Here is an 18192-nt window from a genome sequence, read left to right as displayed (position 1 = left end):
TCCCACTATCCCAGATCACTCCAAACCCCATCCAACCTGGCCTTGGACAACTCCCATGGATGAGAGATCCACCCGATCTCTCTGTTTTGGGATTTTCCCGCTCACTCCCGAATCCAGGCTGACTTTTCCCGCTGTTCCCTTTTCCTGCAGCTGGAGAAGAAGGAGGCAGCCGAGGACAAGGAGGACATCGAGGCCAATCTGCTGCGCCCCACCGGGGTCACCCTCAGGGGGGCCCAGTTCTGCCTCAAGATCTTCAAAGCCGAGGATTTGCCCCAGAGTAGGTTTTCCCTTCGGATCCCTTGGAATCGCAACATTCCGGGTGGGAATTAGGGCCCGGAGAAGGGAATGATCCGGATCTTCATCGAAGGATAATCCATGTCTTAATCGGGTGGTTTCATGTGGGAGGAGTTTCTTACTGCTTCAAACTGGTTTTATCCTGCTTTTCCCGCCTGGAGAGCGCCTCTGTGGGAATGCTCATCCCACCAGGACCATCGGGATGCTGCGGAATTCCATGAATTTTGGCGTCTCCCTCTTTCCCCAGTGGATGACGCCGTCATGGACAACGTCCGGCAGATCTTCGGCTTCGAGAGCAACAAGAAGAACCTGGTGGATCCCTTCGTGGAAGTCAGCTTTGCCGGGAAAACGGTCAGGGAATGGGATGCTCCAGGATCCCTGGGAATGGCAGTGGGAGGAACCCGGGATTGGGATGGCAGCGGGGTGTTCCCGGGACTGGGATGGGAATGGCAGTGGGACATTCCCTCCGATTTCCTGGGGTTTCCCTCCCAGGTCTTTGGGATTGGGATTTCAATGGGATATTCCCTTTGGATCCCTGGGATTGGGATGGCCCTGGGATGTTCTCAGAGCTGGAACGGCAGCGGGACATTCCCTTAGGATCGCTGGGATTGGGATGGCAGTGGGACATTCCCGCCCAAGTCTTTGGGATTGGGATGGCAGCGGGATGTTGGTGGAGCTGGAATGGTAGCGGGACGGTCCCCAGGAATTTGGGATTGGGACATTTCCTTTGGATCCCTGGGATTGGGATGGCACCGGGATGACCTTGGGGTTGGGATGGCAATGGGATATTCCCTCCAGATCCCCAGGCCTGGTCCTGGCATGTGGGAATTTGGTTCTGGAATGGGGGAATCTGATCTTGGAATGGAGGAATTTGCTCTTGGCATGGGGGAATTTAGTCCTGGCATGGAAAAATCTAGTCCTGGAATGAGGGAATTTGGTCCTGGAATGGGGGAATTTGGTCTTGGAATGGGGAAAATGGGATCCTGCTGGTTCCAAGGTGGGAAGATCCCAGGGAAATCTGTGACATCCTCAGCCCCTGCACCAGGGGGTTTAGGAATCCCATGGAATGGAGGACGGATTTTGGGGAATTTGGAGCTGGATTATAGGGAATCTGAGGCTGGATTATAGGGAATCTGAGGCTGGATTATAGGGAATCTGAAGCTGGATTTTAGGGAATCTGAGGCTGGATTATAGGGAATCTGAAGCTGGATTTTAGGGAACCTGAAGCCAGATTTTAGGGAATCAGAAGCCGGATTTTGGGGGAATCTGAGGCCGGATTTTGGGGAATCTGAGGCCGTATTTTTGGGGAATCTGAAGCTGGATTTTAGGGAACCTGAAGCTGGATTTTAGGGAATGTGAGGCCAGATTTTAGGGAACCTGAGGCCGGATTTTAGGGAACCTGAGGCTGGATTTTAGGGAATCTGAGGCTGGATTTTGGGGGAATTTTCCCTCTTCCCACCCCTCCCTTCCAGCTCTACTCCCGGATCCTGGAGAAAAACGCCAACCCCCAGTGGAACCAGTGCCTGACGCTGCCGGCCATGGTGAGCACCGGTGTCCCCAAGATCCCCTCCCGCTGTCCCCAGCGCCGCTCACCCTCTTCCCGCATCCCTTTTCCCAGTTCCCATCCATGTGCGAGCGGATGAGGATCCGTGTGACCGACTGGTGAGCGGGAAGGGCATTCCCAGTGCCCGGAGCGGCGGGATGGGCACGGGGACACCCTGAGGTCCCCAAAGTGACGATGTCACCTCACAGGGACCGCCTGACGCACAACGATGTCATTGGCACCGCTTTCCTTGGAATGTCCAAGATCTCGGCTCCCGGCGGGGAGCTGGAGGGTAAGGGCGGGAAGGAGGCCGGGATTTGGGATGCATGGCCTTGGAGGAGCTGCATGGCATGGCTGGAGGTTGGTGGTGGCCTTGGGGATGTCACTGTCACAGCTGTCACCGTCCCTGGGGTCCTGGGGGTTGCGCCGAGCTGTGCCCCGTTTCCGGATGGATCCAACCCCTCTGCATTTGGGATTTGATGGATTCTTGGGAATGCGGGGTGGAGGTTGCAGGTCCATGGCGTGGCTGGAGGTTGGTGGTGGCCTTGGGGATGTCACTGTCACTGTCACCGTCCCCGCCTGGGGACACACAGTGGGGTCCTGGGGGTTGCTCCAAGCTGTGCCCCATTTCCGGATGGATCCAACCCCTCTGCACTTGGGATTTGGGATTTGGTGGATTCTGGGGAATGGGAGATGGAGGTTGCAGGTCCGTGGGTGCTGGAGGTTGGTGACACGTGGCGGTGGTGGCACTGCTGCTGGCCGAGGCCACGTCCCCCCTGTGGTGTGGCTGAGGTGACAGTTAGGGGCTGTCACAGGGTGGGAATTCCCATCCAAATCCTGGGATTTTTCAAAGGGGAAGGACCCCCAGGTGGTGGCAGGGCTCAGCTGGGTGTCACCGTCACCAGTGCCGGGTGGGAATTTGGGACACGGCTTTGGAGCTGCCGAGGGCCGGGAGCTTCTGCCTGCACGAGCTTCTCCTGCTGCCAGCACTTCCATGGAATCCGCGATCCCACCGGGAATTCCACGTGTGGCTTTGTGACCCCCCCCCCCCACCCCAAACGAACCGTAGGGACACGGGATGGCCATGTTGGAAAAAACGTGGAGCACCCTGGGATAGTGGGAGGTGTCCCTGCCCATGGAATGAGATGAGCTTGAAGGTCCTTCCAAGCCATTCCACGGATTCCATGAACTGGGACACGATCCAGGGGCTCCACCCGTGTCCCACCCACCGGCATTGTCCAGTCCCCTCTTCCCAATCCCAATCCAGATCCTGGGATGGGCTGGAGAGAGAGAGAGAGGGAGAGAAGGCCAGGAGGGAGGATGGGAATGGGGGGATGCAGGATTGGCATCTCCCATTCAACCACTGGGATCTGCTGGATCCCAAGGAAATTCCAGGGAATGCAACTCAGGGAGGCTCCAATCCTGCTCCATCCCAATCCTGCTCCATCCCAATCCTACAGCTTCTGGAATTTTCCAAGGCCAGGCTGGATGAGGCTTGAAACAACCTGGGATAGTGGGAGGTGTCCCTGGATGCACCTGGATGGGCTTTAAGGTCCCTTCCCCACCCAAACCATTCCATGATTCCGTGATTCTGTGATTCCATGATTCCACGAACCTCTTCCAACCTCTCCCTTTCTCTCTCTGTCTCTCCATGGGAATCTCCACCTTCGTTCCCATATCCGTCCCTTTTCCATGCTCCTCTTCCAACCTTTCCCAACCTCTCTCCCTCTCTCTGTGCCTCAGATGAATTTCCTGCTCCTGCGAAGCCTCTGAAACCCTCGGACCGTACGTTCCCAGTACCATCCCAGTTTTCCAGCGCCTCCTGGGACTGGTTTTACTGGTTCCGCTCTCTGGACTGGGGGAGGATTGGCTGGGATGAGTTGGGAAAAGGGAATGGCTCTGGTTTGGCTCTTTGGGGATTCCGGGGATGTTGCCATGTCTGGGGTGTGGACATGGAGCTCAGGGCAGGATTCCTGCTCAAAATTCCATAAAAACGAGAGGTTTTAATGGAATCACAGGGTTGGAAAATCCCTGTGATCCACTGGCTGCCAAGAGCACCCCTGATCCGTGTCTCCAAGTGCCACATCCACAGGGATGTTCCATCCCTCCTGGGATGAGGACAGCCCTTTCCAGGAAGGAATTTTCCCAAAAATCCAACCTAAATGTCCCTTGGCACATCCTGAGGCTCCTCCCTCTCTCCTGTCACTCTTCCTCTTGTCCAATCCCTCTCTGTCCTTTCCCTTTTCCATGGGGACTTTTCCTGGGATTGGGAATTCCCGGGATACAGCGCCACGCCCTCCTTATCTTTCTCCTATTCCAAGGTGAGGTCGTAGACTCAAAATGGGTGGAAATCCCAGGATTTTGGTGGCCTCCATCCGCCTGTGATCCTACACCAAGCAGGACACCTTGCCAAGGATCCTCCAAAAATCCCTAATCCCTCTTTTCCCTGCCATTCCCAGTGGATGACGGGCTGGGATTCCTGCCGACCTTCGGGCCCTGCTACATCAACCTCTACGGCAGCCCCCGGGAATTCACCGGATTTCCCGATCCCTACGAGACGCTCAATTTGGGAAAGGTGACCTCGGCTGCTTCCTGGCGCATCCCAAAATAATCCTCCGGCTTCTCTTTTCCCAAAAAAAAAGATGCTCTTAACCCAACCTGGCTTTGTCATAGGAGCCTGCGCTGTTTCCCGCTCCAGGCTATTGCTGCTAACGCCTCCCGATCCCGCTCTGCTCCCAAAATTCCACCTGGGAAGCGCCGGCTGGAATTCTTTGCCTGATCTTGCTGCTCCGCAACGAAGCTCCTTGGAAGCGAAGGCAGAGCTCGGCCTCGGGAAGGGAATTTTGGGATCCTGACACCTGTTTCGGTCTATCCTAAGGGCGAGGGGGTTGCATATCGGGGCCGGATCCTGGTGGAGCTGGAGACCAAACTGGTGGAGCACATGGAGCAGAAGGTGGAGGAGATTCCTGCTGATGACATCCTGAGGGTGGAGGTATTGGGATTTCTGGAAAATCTCTGGGATTGGCACATGGGACGCTATGGAAGGGATGTTGGCCGTGGGTGGGGGGTGTCCTGTGGTCTGTGAGCTCCTGGAGGGGGTTCCTGCTGGATTTCCATCCCAAAGTGTCCGAGCTGGTAATGGTGAGCATGGAATTGTGGGATCGTGGAATGGTTTGGGTGGGAATGGACCTTAAAACTCATCCCAATCCATGGGCGGGGACACCTCCCACTGTCCCAGGTGGCTCCAAGCCCCAGTGTCCAGCCTGGCCTTGGACATTCCCAGGGATCCAGGGGCAGCCCCAGCTGCTCTGGCAATTCCAGCCCAGCCCCTCCCCACCCTCCCAGCCAGCAATTCCTTCCCAACATCCCAGCCCAAGCTCCCCTTTCCCACTGGGAAGCCATTCCCTGCCTCCTGGCCCTCCAGCCCTTGGCCCCAGTCCCTCTGCAGCTCTCCTGGAGCCCCTTTAGGCCCTGCAAGGGTCTCCAAGGTCTCCCATGGGAGATTTCCCTCCATTCCGGCTCTCCCAGATTTCCTGCTTTGGCTCCTTTTCCATGAGAAATTGCAGCCTTCTCTTCTGTCAGCTTTTCCTAAAATTCCCCCAAAATTCCTGTGCTGCAACTTTTGTTATTCCCCTTCCAATAAAATTCCCATTTGGGAGCGATCACTGAGGTGTTTGTGCCAGGGCAGTGAGGGGTCATGGAATCCCCAAATCCTGGGATCACTGAGGTTGGAAAATCCTCCAGGATCAGCGAGTCCAAGCTGTGCCCGATCCCCACCTTGGCACTGAGGGACACATCCAGGAGTTCCTTGGACGCCTCCAGGGATGGGCACTCCAAAGCTCCCTGGGCACTTCCAAGGCCTGAGCGCCTTTTCCATGAGGAAATTCCTGCTGATGTCCAACCCGAGCCTCCCCTGGCAGCGCTGGAGGCCGTTCCCTCTTTTCCTGTTATTCCCCGGGAGCAGATCCCAAATCCCACCTGGCTCCAACCTGTCAGGGAGTTGTGCAGAGCCACAAAGTCCCTCTGGATCCACCTTTTCTCCCTTTCCCAGCTCCCTCAGCTTTTCCTGGTTCTCCACCCCATTCCCAGCTCCCTCAGGATTTGCCCTCAATCCCCTTCTGGCTCAACCTCCTGGAGATCATTGCTGGCATCTCCTCCATATCCAATTCCCATCCGTATCCCAGAAATACCTGCGCCGAAGGAAATATTCCCTCTTTGCCGCCTTCTACTCGGCTACGATGCTCCAGGGCGTGGACGGAGCCATCCAGTTCGAGGTATCCATCGGGAATTACGGGAACAAGTTCGACACCACCTGCCTGCCCCTGGCCTCCACCACCCAGTACAGCCGGGCTGTCTTTGATGGTGAGCGCGGCGTGGGTTCCATCCTTTGGGATGATCCAAACGCAGCTGCTGGGAGAGAATCCTGGAATTATGGAAGGGGTTGGGTTGGGAGGGACCTTAAATCCCATCCAGTCCCACCCCATCCATGGGCAGGGACACCTCCCACTGTCCCAAGGTGCTCCAACCTGGCCTGGGACATTCCCAGGGATCCAGGGGCAGCCCCAGCTGCTCTGGCAATTCCAGCCCAGCCCCTCCCCACCCTCCCAGCCAGCAATTCCTTCCCAACATCCCAGCCCAAGCTCCCCTTTCCCACTGGGAAGCCATTCCCTGCCTCCTGGCCCTCCAGCCCTTGGCCCCAGTCCCTCTGCAGCTCTCCTGGAGCCCCTTTAGGCCCTGCAAGGGGCTCGCAGCTCTCCCTGGCTCCTTCCCTTCTCCAGGGCAACATTCCCAGCTCTCCCAGCCTGATCCAGAGCAGAGGGGCTCCAGAATCTTGGAAAGGTTTGGGATGGAAGGGACCTTAAATCCCATCCCATTCCCAATCCATCCACGGGCAGGGACACCTCCCACTATCCCAGGTTGCTCCAAGCCCCATCCAGCCTGGCCTTGGGCACTTCCAGGGATCATGGGGAATCCAGAGGTTGTGTCCAGGTGATCCTGCTGAAGGTTTCCCTGCTTGGACCAGACAACTCCAGAAAGTTTTCCCACCTCAGCCACAGGGAATTGTCTGGGGAGGAGCAGGGAAGCCGGGATTTCTCTCAGCTCCATGAGGAGGTTTTTGGGAACACCTTTCCCTGGCCTTTCCCTGGCCTTTCCCTGGCCTTTCCCTGGCCTTTCCCTGGCTCCCATCCTCATCCCGCCAGGAATGTTGAGGTGGTTTCTGGTCTCACTTCCAGAGCCGTGGAGTCAAATCCCATTGGTTCTTGGTGGGATCCCACGGATCTGGGAAACACCATTCCCATTTGGTTCCAAAGGACTTCCCAAGGCGAATTCCCATCCCGATGCCACTCTTCCCCCTTCATCCCTGCTCCCAAGGGGTGAATCCCATTATCCCAACATCCCGAGGTGACCCTGCACTGTCCCCAGGTTGTCACTATTATTACCTGCCCTGGGGGAACGTGAAGCCGGTGGTGGTGCTGTCCTCGTACTGGGAGGACATCAGCTCCCGCACGGACGCCCAGAACCTCCTGCTGCACGGGGCCGAGCGCTTGGTGAGTGACCGGCGGCATCCTGGGGACACTGGGAGGGCACAGAGGGCACCTCCAGCCTGGAGAGCGACCGGCCACGCAGAGCCGTGAACCCACTGGATCAGGAGCTTCACGGAATTATGGGATCATGGAATGGTTTGAGGTGGGAAGGGGCTTTAAATCCCATCCCATTCCCATCCTGTTCCATGGGCAGGGACACTTCCCACCATCCCAGCTGGATCCAAGCCCCAGTGTCCAGCCTGGCCTTGGACATTCCCAGGGATCCAGGGGCAGCCCCAGCTGCTCTGGCAATTCCAGCCCAGCCCCTCCCCACCCTCCCAGCCAGCAATTCCTTCCCAACATCCCAGCCCAAGCTCCCCTTTCCCACTGGGAAGCCATTCCCTGCCTCCTGGCCCTCCAGGCCTTGGCCCCAGTCCCTCTGCAGCTCTCCTGGAGCCCCTTTAGGCCCTGCAAGGGGCTCGCAGCTCTCCCTGGCTCCTTCCCTTCTCCAGGGCAACATTCCCAGCTCTCCCAGCTGCCTCCAGAGCAGAGGGGCTCCAGAACCCTGGAATGCTTTGGCTTGGAAAGGACCTTAAATCCCATCCCATTCCATGTGCAGGGACACCTCCCACCATCCCAGCAGATCCCAGATTGCTCCAAGCCCCAGTGTCCAACCTGGCCTCGGACACTTCCAGGGATCCAGGGCCAGTCCTTCAGCTCCTTCAGCTCCAAAGCAACTTCTGGGATTTCCTGCTGGATTTCCCTGTTGGTTCCCCTGGAGCTCCAAACATTGGGATGCAGATCCCTGGTGGGACTCCGAGTGGAATCTCTGATCCAACTTCTTCCCCAACCCCTTGCTGGGAATGTCCTTGAAAGGAGTAGGATTCCGGGGATTCCGCAGCTCCTGATCCCCACCTTTCCTGCAGGAAGCAAACCTGGAGAAGGTCCAGGTGGCCCTGAAATCCAACCGCTCCCCGATGGAGCTGGAGGCTCTGGGATCCCAACTGCTTGATGATGTCATCGCTGATTGCAGGTACTTCGGGAATTCGGGATGGGAGACCTTTCCTGATGTTTTTTCTTGATCTTGGAAGGGACCACAGCTTCTGCCCCTCTTCTCCCTACTTTTCCCCCCCTTTTCTTCCCCTTTTCCCCCCTTTTCCCATTTCCCCTCCTTTTTCCCCCTCCTTTTTCCCCCTCCTTTTTCCCCCTCCTTTTTCCCCCTCCTTTTTCCCCCTCCTTTTTCCCCCTCCTTTTTCCCCCTCCTTTTTCCCCCTCCTTTTTCCCCCTCCTTTTTCCCCCTCCTTTTTCCCCCTCCTTTTTCCCCCTCCTTTTTCCCCCTCCTTTTTCCCCCTCCTTTTTCCCCCTCCTTTTTCCCCCTCCTTTTTCCCCCTCCTTTTTCCCCCTCCTTTTCCCCCTCCTTTTTCCCCCTCCTTTTTCCCCCTCCTTTTTCCCCCTCCTTTTTCCCCCTCCTTTTTCCCCCTCCTTTTTCCCCCTCCTTTTTCCCCCTCCTTTTTCCCCCTCCTTTTTCCCCCTCCTTTTCCCCCCTCCTTTTCCCCCCTCCTTTTCCCCCCTCCTTTTCCCCCCTCCTTTTCCCCCCTCCTTTTTTCCCCTCCTTTTTCCTTTCCTTTTTCCCCCTTTCCCCCCTCTTCCCTTTTTTCCTTTTTTGTTCTTTCCCCTCCTTTTTTCTTCTTTTCTATTTTCTGATTCCTCTTTTTTCCCCTTTCTCCCTCTTTTCCCCCCTTTTCCTCCCTCTTTCTGCCTTTTTATCTTTTTCCTTTTCTCCCCCTTTCCCTTTTTTTTTATTTTTCCCCTTTTCCCAATTTTTTCCTTTTCCCTCTTTTTTCTCCTTTTATTCCCTTTCCCCCTTTTCCCCTTTTTTGTCTCTTCTCTCCTTTTTCCCCCCTTTTTTCCTTTTTTCTGTTTTTTTCTCCTTTCCCCTTTCCCCCCTTTCCTCCTTTCTTTCCCTTTTCCCTTGTTTTCCTTTTTCCCCCTTTCCCCCTTTTTTTCTTTTTTCCCCTTTCCTCCTCCCTTTCCCTCCTTTTACCCTTTCTCCCTTTCCCTCTTTTCCCACCTTTTCCCTCCTCTTTCCCCCTCACTCCAAATCCTCATCCCTGGAATTGTCCAAGGCCAGGCTGGACAGGGCTTGGAGCAATCTGGGATAGTGGGAGGTGTCCTTGTGTGGAACTGGGTGGGATTTAAGATCCCTTCCCACCCAAACCATTCCATGATTCCATGTTCTCCCAATTTACCCACAATGAAAACGGGATTTACAGATCCCAATCCCAAATCCTGAGGTGGGAATGTTGCCTCCTCAACAATCTCCTTCCAAACCTCTCCATGGCCTAAAAATAAATTTATCTTTGTGTCCATCTATTTTTTCCGGAGGAAATCCTGATTTGCGGCTCGGGAGCCGGGAGCAGGAAGTTCATTTATAGCAGCGGATCCATAAATCCTTGAATTTTACAGGAAAACCTCCCAGTTTGGCACCTGATCCATTTTTCCAGGAGCTTGGATCAATGGATATTAAAATGTGGGTGTGGCTCGTTCCCATCCTGATTCCAGGGGGAATTCCGGCTGTGGTTTGAAGCTCTTTTGGTCTTCCTGTTCCCAAATGTCTTTGGTGGCTCCTCAGTTCCTTGGAAACTCACTGGAAGTATGGAAAAACCCTTTCAAAAAGGCAGGAAAATCCCACAAGACCCTGGATGAGCTGTTGGGGGTGGATTTGGGATGGATTAATGACCATTAATGACCATTAATGATGATTAGTGACCATTAATGATGATCAGCGGCCATCAATGATGATCGGTGACCATTAATGACCATTAATGACGTTTAATGACCATTAATGACCATTAATGATGATTGGTGATCATTGATGACCTTTAATGACTATTAATGACCATCAATGATGATTAGTGACCATTAATGATCACTAATGACCATTAATGATAATTAATGACCCTTAATGATGGTTAATGACCTTCAAGGTCCATCCCAATCCAACCCAATCCCTGATTTCCGCCCATCCCTGCAGCCTGAAGCTTCCCGACGTCCTGGGGAAGGCGTCCAGCACCCACCTGGATCAGAACCTGTTCCGCTTCCGGAGCACCCACCTGGAGCAGATCCTGAAGGTGGCCCTGAGGCTCAAGCACGAGAATTCCAGCCTTTCCCAGATCCTGGATCAGGCGGAGGATTGGCTGTGCCGGCTCCGGGCCATGGCGGAGGAGGTAACTCTTCCCGGTTTTCCCATCGTGGTTTTGGTGGGAAGCAGGGGTGGTGCTCCATCCTGGCTCCCAAATCCATGACTTCCCCCAGGTTTGGTTCCGATGGTTGAGGTTGGTCTTGCTCATGGATGAGTTGGGGCCAACTCATGGATTGGGAGCAGCCCTGGAGAAGGACTTGGAATGTTGGTGGGTGGGAAGCTCCACATGTCCCAGGCTGATCCCACAGCAGGAAAAGGGGGAATTCTGCCCCTCTGCTCTGGATCAGGCTGGGAGAGCTGGGAATGTTGCCCTGGAGAAGGGAAGGAGGCAGGGAGAGCTGCGAGCCCCTTGCAGGGCCTAAAGGGGCTCCAGGAGAGCTGCAGAGGGACTGGGGCCAAGGGCTGGAGGGCCAGGAGGCAGGGAATGGCTTCCCAGTGGGAAAGGGGAGCTTGGGCTGGGATGTTGGGAAGGAATTGCTGGCTGGGAGGGTGGGGAGGGGCTGGGCTGGAATTGCCAGAGCAGCTGGGGCTGCCCCTGGATCCCTGGGAATGTCCCAGGCCAGGCTGGGATGAACTTGGATCCAGCTGGGATAGCAGAAGGTGTCCCTGTCAATGGAACGGGATGGGATTTAAGATCCCTCCCACCTCAAACCATTCCAGGATCCCATGATCCCATTCCAGGCTGTCCTTCCTAGTGGGACCCTGTGGATTTGTGTTTTCCAGCCCCAGAACAGCCTCCCGGACATCGTCATCTGGATGCTCCAGGGGGACAAACGCGTGGCCTTCGCCCGCGTCCCAGCCCACCAGGTGCTGTATTCCCGGAACATCTCCAACTGCTGCGGCCGGAACTGCGGGAAGCTGCAGACCATCTTCCTCAAGGTACCTTTGGAAGAGTGTCCAGGTGGAATCTTGATTTTTTCCAAGCAGTTTTTCCACTACAAATAATAAAAAAGACGGAAAATCCAGCAAGGATACCTCAAATCCCAACACAACGCTCAGCCCCGGTTTCATGGAATCATGGAAAGGTTTGGGTTGGGAGAGATCGTAAATCCCAACAATTCCACCCCATCCATGGGCAGCTTCTGCTATCCCAGGTGGATCCAAGTCCATCCAACCTGGCCTTGGGCACTTTCAGGGATCCAGGAGCAGCCAAAGCTTCTCTGGGAATTCCAGCCTGTTGAAATTGCAGGAAAAATTCCTGGCTGTGCTTCTGGTGGGGTCCAGCTCCTCTTCCACGGATCTGCAGCAGATTCCCTGGATATCTCCCTCTATCCTGCAATTCCAGGGCAGGGAATATTTATCCAAGATTGTGCTTTTTTTAGGAAAATCCATTTTATTTTTAATGTTTTTTATATTTTTCAAATTCCCAACCCTCTGCCGCTCCAGGAAATTTCAGCTGCTGCCTCCTCTCCCAGGCACTTCCCAAGCTTCTCCCATCTCCAAGGATATTTCATGTCCGGAAAATACCGGGAGCAGAAAATCAACACAGAATAAGCTCCAAAAAAAAAAAAAAAAAAAAGGGGAAATGAAATAAAATAAATGGAATAAAATCCCAATTCCCAAACCCAGCCAGCACCAAAAATGAACTCAAATCTCTCCATCGGGATTTTTCCTTATCTGTGATTTTGGGATGGAAACCCAGCAGCTCTCAGAGTAGGAAAAAGCGGCTGGGAGAGAGGGAAAAGGGCAGTGAGGAAAAAAATTCCTGGAGATTATTCCCATTTTTCCTGAGTGTGTGAGTTGGGTTTGGAGTCGACCCTGGAGGGTGTCCCTGACCCTGACCTTGTCTCTGTCCTTGTTCCTGTCCATGTCCCTGCCCCTGACCTTGTCCCTGTCCTTGTCCGTGTCCTTTTCCCTGTTCCTGGACCTTGTCCCTGGCCATGTCCTTGTTCCTGTCCTTGTCCAGGTCCTTGTTCCTGTCCATGTCCTTGTCTCTGACCTTCTCCATGTCCCTGTCCTTTTCCATGTCCTTGTCCCTGAACTTGTCCCTGGCCTTGTCCGTGTCCTTGTCCCTCTCCATGTCCTTTTCCATGTCCTTGTCCTTGTCCATGTCCTTGTCCCTGACCTTGTCCCTGGCCTTGTCCATGACCCTGTCCATGTCCCTGTCCTTTTCCATCTCCTTGTCCCTCTCCATGTCCTTTTCCATGTCCTTGTCCTTGTCCTTGTCCATGTCCCTGTCCTTATCCCTGGCCTTGTCCATGTCCATGTCCTTTTCCATGTCCTTGTCCCTGGCCGTGTCCTTGTCCTTTTCCATGTCCTTTTCCATGTCCTTGTCCTTGTCCATGTCCCTGTCCATATCCCTGACCTTGTCCCTGTTCCTGACCCTCTCCATGTCCTTTTCCATGTCCTTGTCCCTGAACTTGTCCCTGGCCGTGTCCTTGTCCTTTTCCATGTCCTTTTTCATGTCCATGTCCTTGTCCTTTTCCATGTCCCTGTCCTTGGCCCTGACCTTGTCCTTGTCCCTGTTCATGTCCTTGTCCCTGACCTTGTCCCTGTCCATGTCCCTGAGCTTGTCCCTGTCCCTGAACTTGTCCCTGGCCTTGTCCGTGTCCTTGTTCCTCTCCATGTCCTTTTCCATGTCCTTTTCCATGTCCCTGTCCTTATCCCTGTCCCTGAGCTTGTCCGTGTCCTTGTTCCTCTCCATGTCCTTGTCCTTGTCCCTGAGTTTATCCTTGTCCATGTCTTTTTCCCTGTTCCTGACCTTGTCCCTGTCCCCGACATTATCCCTAAGCTTGTCCCTGTCCTTATCCCTATGTCCACGGCCCTGTCCTTTTCCTTGTCCCTGCCCCTGTCCTTGTCTCTGACCTTGTCCCTGTCCTTGTCCATGTCCTTTTCCATGTCCTTGTCCCTGTCCCTGAGCTTGTCCATGTCCTTGTCCATGTCCCTGTCCCTGAGCTTGTCCCTGATCTTGTCCTTGTTCTTGTCCTTGTCCCTGTCCTTGCCCATGTCCCTCATCTTGTCCCTGACCCTATCCCTGATCCTGTCCATCACCCTGGAATTTTGAAGCTCCTCAAGGTCAGCTGGGATCTTGATGGTGCCATTGGGATGATCCTGAAGGTCTTTCTCAACCTCAATTCCATGATCCCAAAGAGCTCCACCTGCTGTCAACATTGTCCCAACTGCTCCATGTCCCGCCTTCCCCATCCAGGGATCCTTCATTCCCGCTCTTCCAGCCTCCCATCCTGAGAATTCCCATTAATCCCCTCCTGGGGACCTTTTCCTTGGCAGTACCCGCAGGAGGATGGAATGGGACCACGGATCCCGGCGCAGGTCCGGGTGCGCCTCTGGTTCGGATTGGCTGTGGATGAGAAGGAATTCAACCAATTTGCCGAGGGAAAACTCTCCGTCTTCGCCGAAACCGTGAGCATTCCCAAAGAATCCCCATCCTGGCGGGAAAATGGGGTGGGCTGGACCTAAAATCTCATCATTCCCTAAAACCGTGGGGAGGAGGATCACCAGCTCAGCCTGGAATGCTGAGGGCAAAGTTGGGAATGAGCCGTGAAGTTGCGTTATCCCTCACAATGGGAAAATCAGGATGCCATGGAATGGGTTGGGCTTTTCCCGGGAGGTCTGTCCCTCTGCAGGGATTATTCATGGAATTCTGGTATTCCAACCCTAAATCCATCTTTTTTTTTTTGGCTCTCCCAGTATGAGAACCAAACCAAACTGGCGCTGGTGGGGAACTGGGGCACCACCGGCCTGACCTATCCCAAATATTCCGATGTCACCGGCCGGATCAAGCTGCCCAAGGACAGCTTCCGGCCTTCTGCGGGATGGACCTGGGCTGGGGACTGGTTCATCTGCCCGGAAAAGACGTGAGTGGGGCTTTTCTGCTGGGAATGGGTGTCCTGGGGATCCCAAAATCCATTGGAAAAATCTGGGATGCCCCTGGGGTTCCTCATCTGTGCCCAAGGATGTGATTCCCCCTCATCCAAATCTTGGGATGCTCCAAAACTGAGGAGCTTTGGGGTGGGATTTTCATCCTGGTTTGGGTTTTTCCTGAGGGAAAACTTTGCTTGGAGGGGTGGGAGAAATTTGGGAGCGCTGAGGGTGGCAAAAGAGGAAGGTAGGATGAGGAATCCCAAATTTTGGGTATTCCCGGGATTCAGGTTGTTGCACGACGTGGATGCCGGACACCTGAGCTTTGTGGAGGAGGTGTTTGAGAACCAAGTCCGGCTTCCCGGAGGGCAGTGGATCCACATGACCGATTCCTACACGGATGTGGTGAGGGAAAACTGGGAATTCTGGGAGCCAGGCTGGAATCCCAGGGGAAATTTAAGGAGTGGGTGAAACTTCCCTGTGTCCCACAGAATGGGGAGAAGGTCCTGCCCAAGGATGAGATTGAGTGTCCTCCAGGCTGGAAGTGGGAAGACGTGGAATGGGATACGGATCTCAACAGGGCTGTGGATGAGAAAGGTACCAGGGAGGGAATTTTGGGATCCTGGATTCCGGAATTTTAGGATCCTGGATTCGGGAATTTTGGGATCCTGGTTTCTTCCATGGTCTGTGGATGAGAACATTCCCAGGCTGTGGGATCTGGATCAGGAGATGGGGTTAGTTCCTGGAGGATCCTTTTCCCTTGGCTCAGCCTGGAGCTGTGGGACGGGAATTCCCAAAGGCCATGCTGGGATAATCTGGGAAGATCCTGGTGGGAAAGAAATGGAAAACACTGGGCTGGAGAGCTCCAGGATGATCCCAGAGTCTGGAATGGCTGGAGGGAGGCAGGGAAGAGTCCCCAAGGTGGGATTTGGACACCACGGATCCATCCCTGGGCATTCCAGAGGGATGGGTGGTGCCATAAGGACGGAAATCCAACCAAGAAATGTTGTTGGGATTCGGCCACACCTTCACTGTTGGAAATTCCTGGTGGGAGCCAATAGAGGGGGGGGCTCTTCTCCCACCTCCACCAGGTATTCCCTCCTTCCCAAGGCTGGGAATACGGGATCACGATCCCGCCGGAGCGCAAGCCCAAGGCCTGGGTGCCAGCGGAGAAGATGTTCCACACCCACCGGCGCCGGCGCTGGGTGCGGCTCCGCCGGTGCGACCTGGAGCACATGGAAGCCATGAGAAAGGTGGGAAAAGGTGACACCGGATCGGGATGTGGCTCTGTCCCTCCGGATGGGTGCCGGGTTTTGGCAGGATCTGCTTTTCCTTGGAAGCTGGGGGGGGAGGTTCATTGCGGTTTCCCACGGAAAATTCCACATTCCCAGGGGTGGAGGATATTCCAGGGGGATTGACTGGGCTGCGGGGTGGGATGGGGACATCCAGGAATGTTCTGGAGTGTGGGAAATGGGAATGGGCCGATGGCCCCAGCCTGCCCATATCCCGCTTGCCTCTAGATGGTGCCATTGGACCGGGAATGCTCGGAATCCTCCCTCCCTCCTCCCCCACCTCCGCTGCTTCCCAAGGCCACTTGTCTCCCTTCCCAGCAATTTTTCGGGATAATTGTGGCCACGTGGAGCCCCTGGCACTCTGTTTTCAAAGGGGTGTGGGTGTCACCAGGAGCTGGGGAGGAAAATCCTTCCCGGGCTTGTGGTGGATGATCCAGGGAGAAATTCCAGAGGTGGCAGAGCCATGAGAGGGGTCGGGATGATGGCAAAGGGAAAAGCGGGATGGGAAGTGGAGCTGCTGGAGCTCCACAGGCCTGGGCAGGATCTGACCCCAGCCTTGCTCAGCCCCAGCTCAGAGATCCCATTCCAAGTGGGATTCATCCCAGGGATTGGTGAAGGGCTGAATTGCCAGTGGTGGATCCAGCAGGGTTAATGGTTGGATTGGGAGACTCCAGTTCCTGGATCCCTGGGAATGTCCAAGGCCAGGTTGGACACTGGGGCTTGGATCCACCTGGGATAGTGGGAGGTGTCCCTGCCCGTGGATGGATTGGGAATGGGATGGGATTTAAGGTCCCTTCCATCCCAAACCATTCCAGCATTCTGGAGCCCCTCTGCTCTGGATCAGGCTGGGAGAGCTGGGAATGTTGCCCTGGAGAAGGGAAGGAGGCAGGGAGAGCTGCGAGCCCCTTGCAGGGCCTAAAGGGGCTCCAGGAGAGCTGCAGAGGGACTGGGGCCAAGGCCTGGAGGGCCAGGAGGCAGGGAATGGCTTCCCAGTGGGAAAGGGGAGCTTGGGCTGGGATGTTGGGAAGGAATTGCTGGCTGGGAGGGTGGGGAGGGGCTGGGCTGGAATTGCCAGAGCAGCTGGGGCTGCCCCTGGATCCCTGCGAATGTCCAAGGCCAGGCTGGACACTGGGGCTTGGATCCAGCTGGGATGGTGGGAGGTGTCCCTGCTCATGGAATGGGATGATCCTTAAGATCCCTTCCATCCCAAACCATTCCATAATTCCATGATGATCTCCAGGGCCTTTCCCAACCTAAACCCGCTGACCTTTTGGTCTTTCCCAACCTAAATATTCCTATAATTCTCTCAATGATTCCATGACTCCATTCCATGAGTCCAACCTGGGCAAAACACAGGGAAAAAACCCGGGATGGGACAGCATTCCGAAAAACCTAAATCCAGCTTTTGGGTGGATCCTGGAAAACGTGATCCCTGTGATCCCTGTCCGGCAGCACAAGCAGGAGGAGCTGGATGGGGATGGTTGGGAATACGCTTCCCTCTTCGGCTGGCGCTTCCACCTCCAGCAGCGCCGCTCCGACTCCTTCCGCCGGCGCCGCTGGAGACGCCGGATGGAGCCTCTGGAACGCACCGGCCCCGCCGCCGTCTTCGCCTTGGAAGGGGCTCTGGTAGGGAACAGCTTCCCCCATTCCCAAATTTCCGCCTGGGAATATTATCGGCCGCTCATTTTAAGCTTCCCGCCATCCCTGTTTGTTCCCTGCTATCCTGACTTCATCCACGCTCTGGATTTCCCAATCTGCTGCTTTTCCAATGATTCCATGAGAGCCAAAGCAGCACAAAGCTCCCATTCTGTGTTTTCATGGAATTTTTCCCCCTCCTGTTTGGATTTTTTCCCCTTTTTCCCTGCTTCCATCCAGTGTTGATCCCTTCGGGATAAAAGCAGCTCTGTGGTGTCTTCCATGAGCTGCTCCCATCCTGGGAATCCCAGCTGCCTCCCAAAGCTCCCAGCAGGATTGTTCCTATTCCCCCTTTTCCCCTGGGATCCGTGGGTGGGAATTCTCAGCTTTGGAAATTACTCCTTTTCCCACAAATATTCCAAGGCCAGTGGGGCAATTAGGAAGATTCAGGAATCTCCAAAAGGTTTTCCAACCTAAATTTTAGGATTCTGGGGAGTGCTGGAAGCCCGGACTCCTGTTGGACACCCCGGACGATCCCATCCAATGGGGAATCCCGGCTGTGGAGGTGATCCTGGCATTCCCGACTTTCCGTTGTTTTCCTTGCAGGGGGGAGTGACAGACGACAAGAGCGACGATGGAAAATCCAACGGAAAATCCGTGTCCACCCTCAGCTTCGGAGTCAACCGACCCACAATCTCCTGCATTTTTGACTGTAAGGATCCAAGGGGAGCTGGAAAGGCATTTCCCATCCTTTTCCTGGAAAAAGATGGAAAAAGAAACGTGGAAAAAGAAACCTGGAAAAAGGGTGGAGGGGAGGATGGTGCTTATGGGAACATCCACAGGCTCTGGGATCAGTGCTTGGGATATCCTGGGGGGATTAAG

At 55.0% G+C, this 18192-nt stretch overlaps 1 protein-coding gene across 10 annotated transcripts in view; it reads left to right on the top strand.

The window, feature by feature from the left end:
* DYSF (dysferlin) overlaps nt 1-18192 on the top strand; it is an 80340-nt gene that overhangs the window by 14667 nt on the left and 47481 nt on the right. For 6 of the 10 annotated variants that reach the window (XM_032108328.1, XM_032108326.1, XM_032108323.1 and 3 more), the window contains exons 12-30: nt 151-277; nt 542-645; nt 1767-1835; nt 1913-1956; nt 2047-2129; nt 4297-4412; nt 4716-4829; nt 6022-6199; nt 7262-7386; nt 8289-8395; nt 10397-10589; nt 11288-11443; nt 13793-13924; nt 14213-14379; nt 14674-14788; nt 14875-14980; nt 15494-15636; nt 17128-17301; nt 17917-18022. In XM_032108328.1, the coding sequence (XP_031964219.1) occupies nt 151-277; nt 542-645; nt 1767-1835; nt 1913-1956; nt 2047-2129; nt 4297-4412; nt 4716-4829; nt 6022-6199; nt 7262-7386; nt 8289-8395; nt 10397-10589; nt 11288-11443; nt 13793-13924; nt 14213-14379; nt 14674-14788; nt 14875-14980; nt 15494-15636; nt 17128-17301; nt 17917-18022 (2359 nt within the window). Of the gene's footprint in view, nt 1-150; nt 278-541; nt 646-1766; nt 1836-1912; nt 1957-2046; nt 2130-3580; nt 3623-4296; nt 4413-4715; nt 4830-6021; nt 6200-7261; nt 7387-8288; nt 8396-10396; nt 10590-11287; nt 11444-13792; nt 13925-14212; nt 14380-14673; nt 14789-14874; nt 14981-15493; nt 15637-17127; nt 17302-17916; nt 18023-18192 lie in introns of all 10 variants that reach the window. The other 4 variants (XM_032108322.1, XM_032108320.1, XM_032108319.1 and 1 more) reach the window with 1 other exon arrangement.

Source organism: Corvus moneduloides, chromosome 5 (assembly GCF_009650955.1).
Source record: "Corvus moneduloides isolate bCorMon1 chromosome 5, bCorMon1.pri, whole genome shotgun sequence".
Taxonomy (NCBI): Eukaryota; Metazoa; Chordata; class Aves; order Passeriformes; family Corvidae; genus Corvus; species Corvus moneduloides.
The sequence above is the reverse complement of the archived record's forward strand: the minus strand, read 5'-3'. Positions and strand labels throughout refer to the sequence as shown.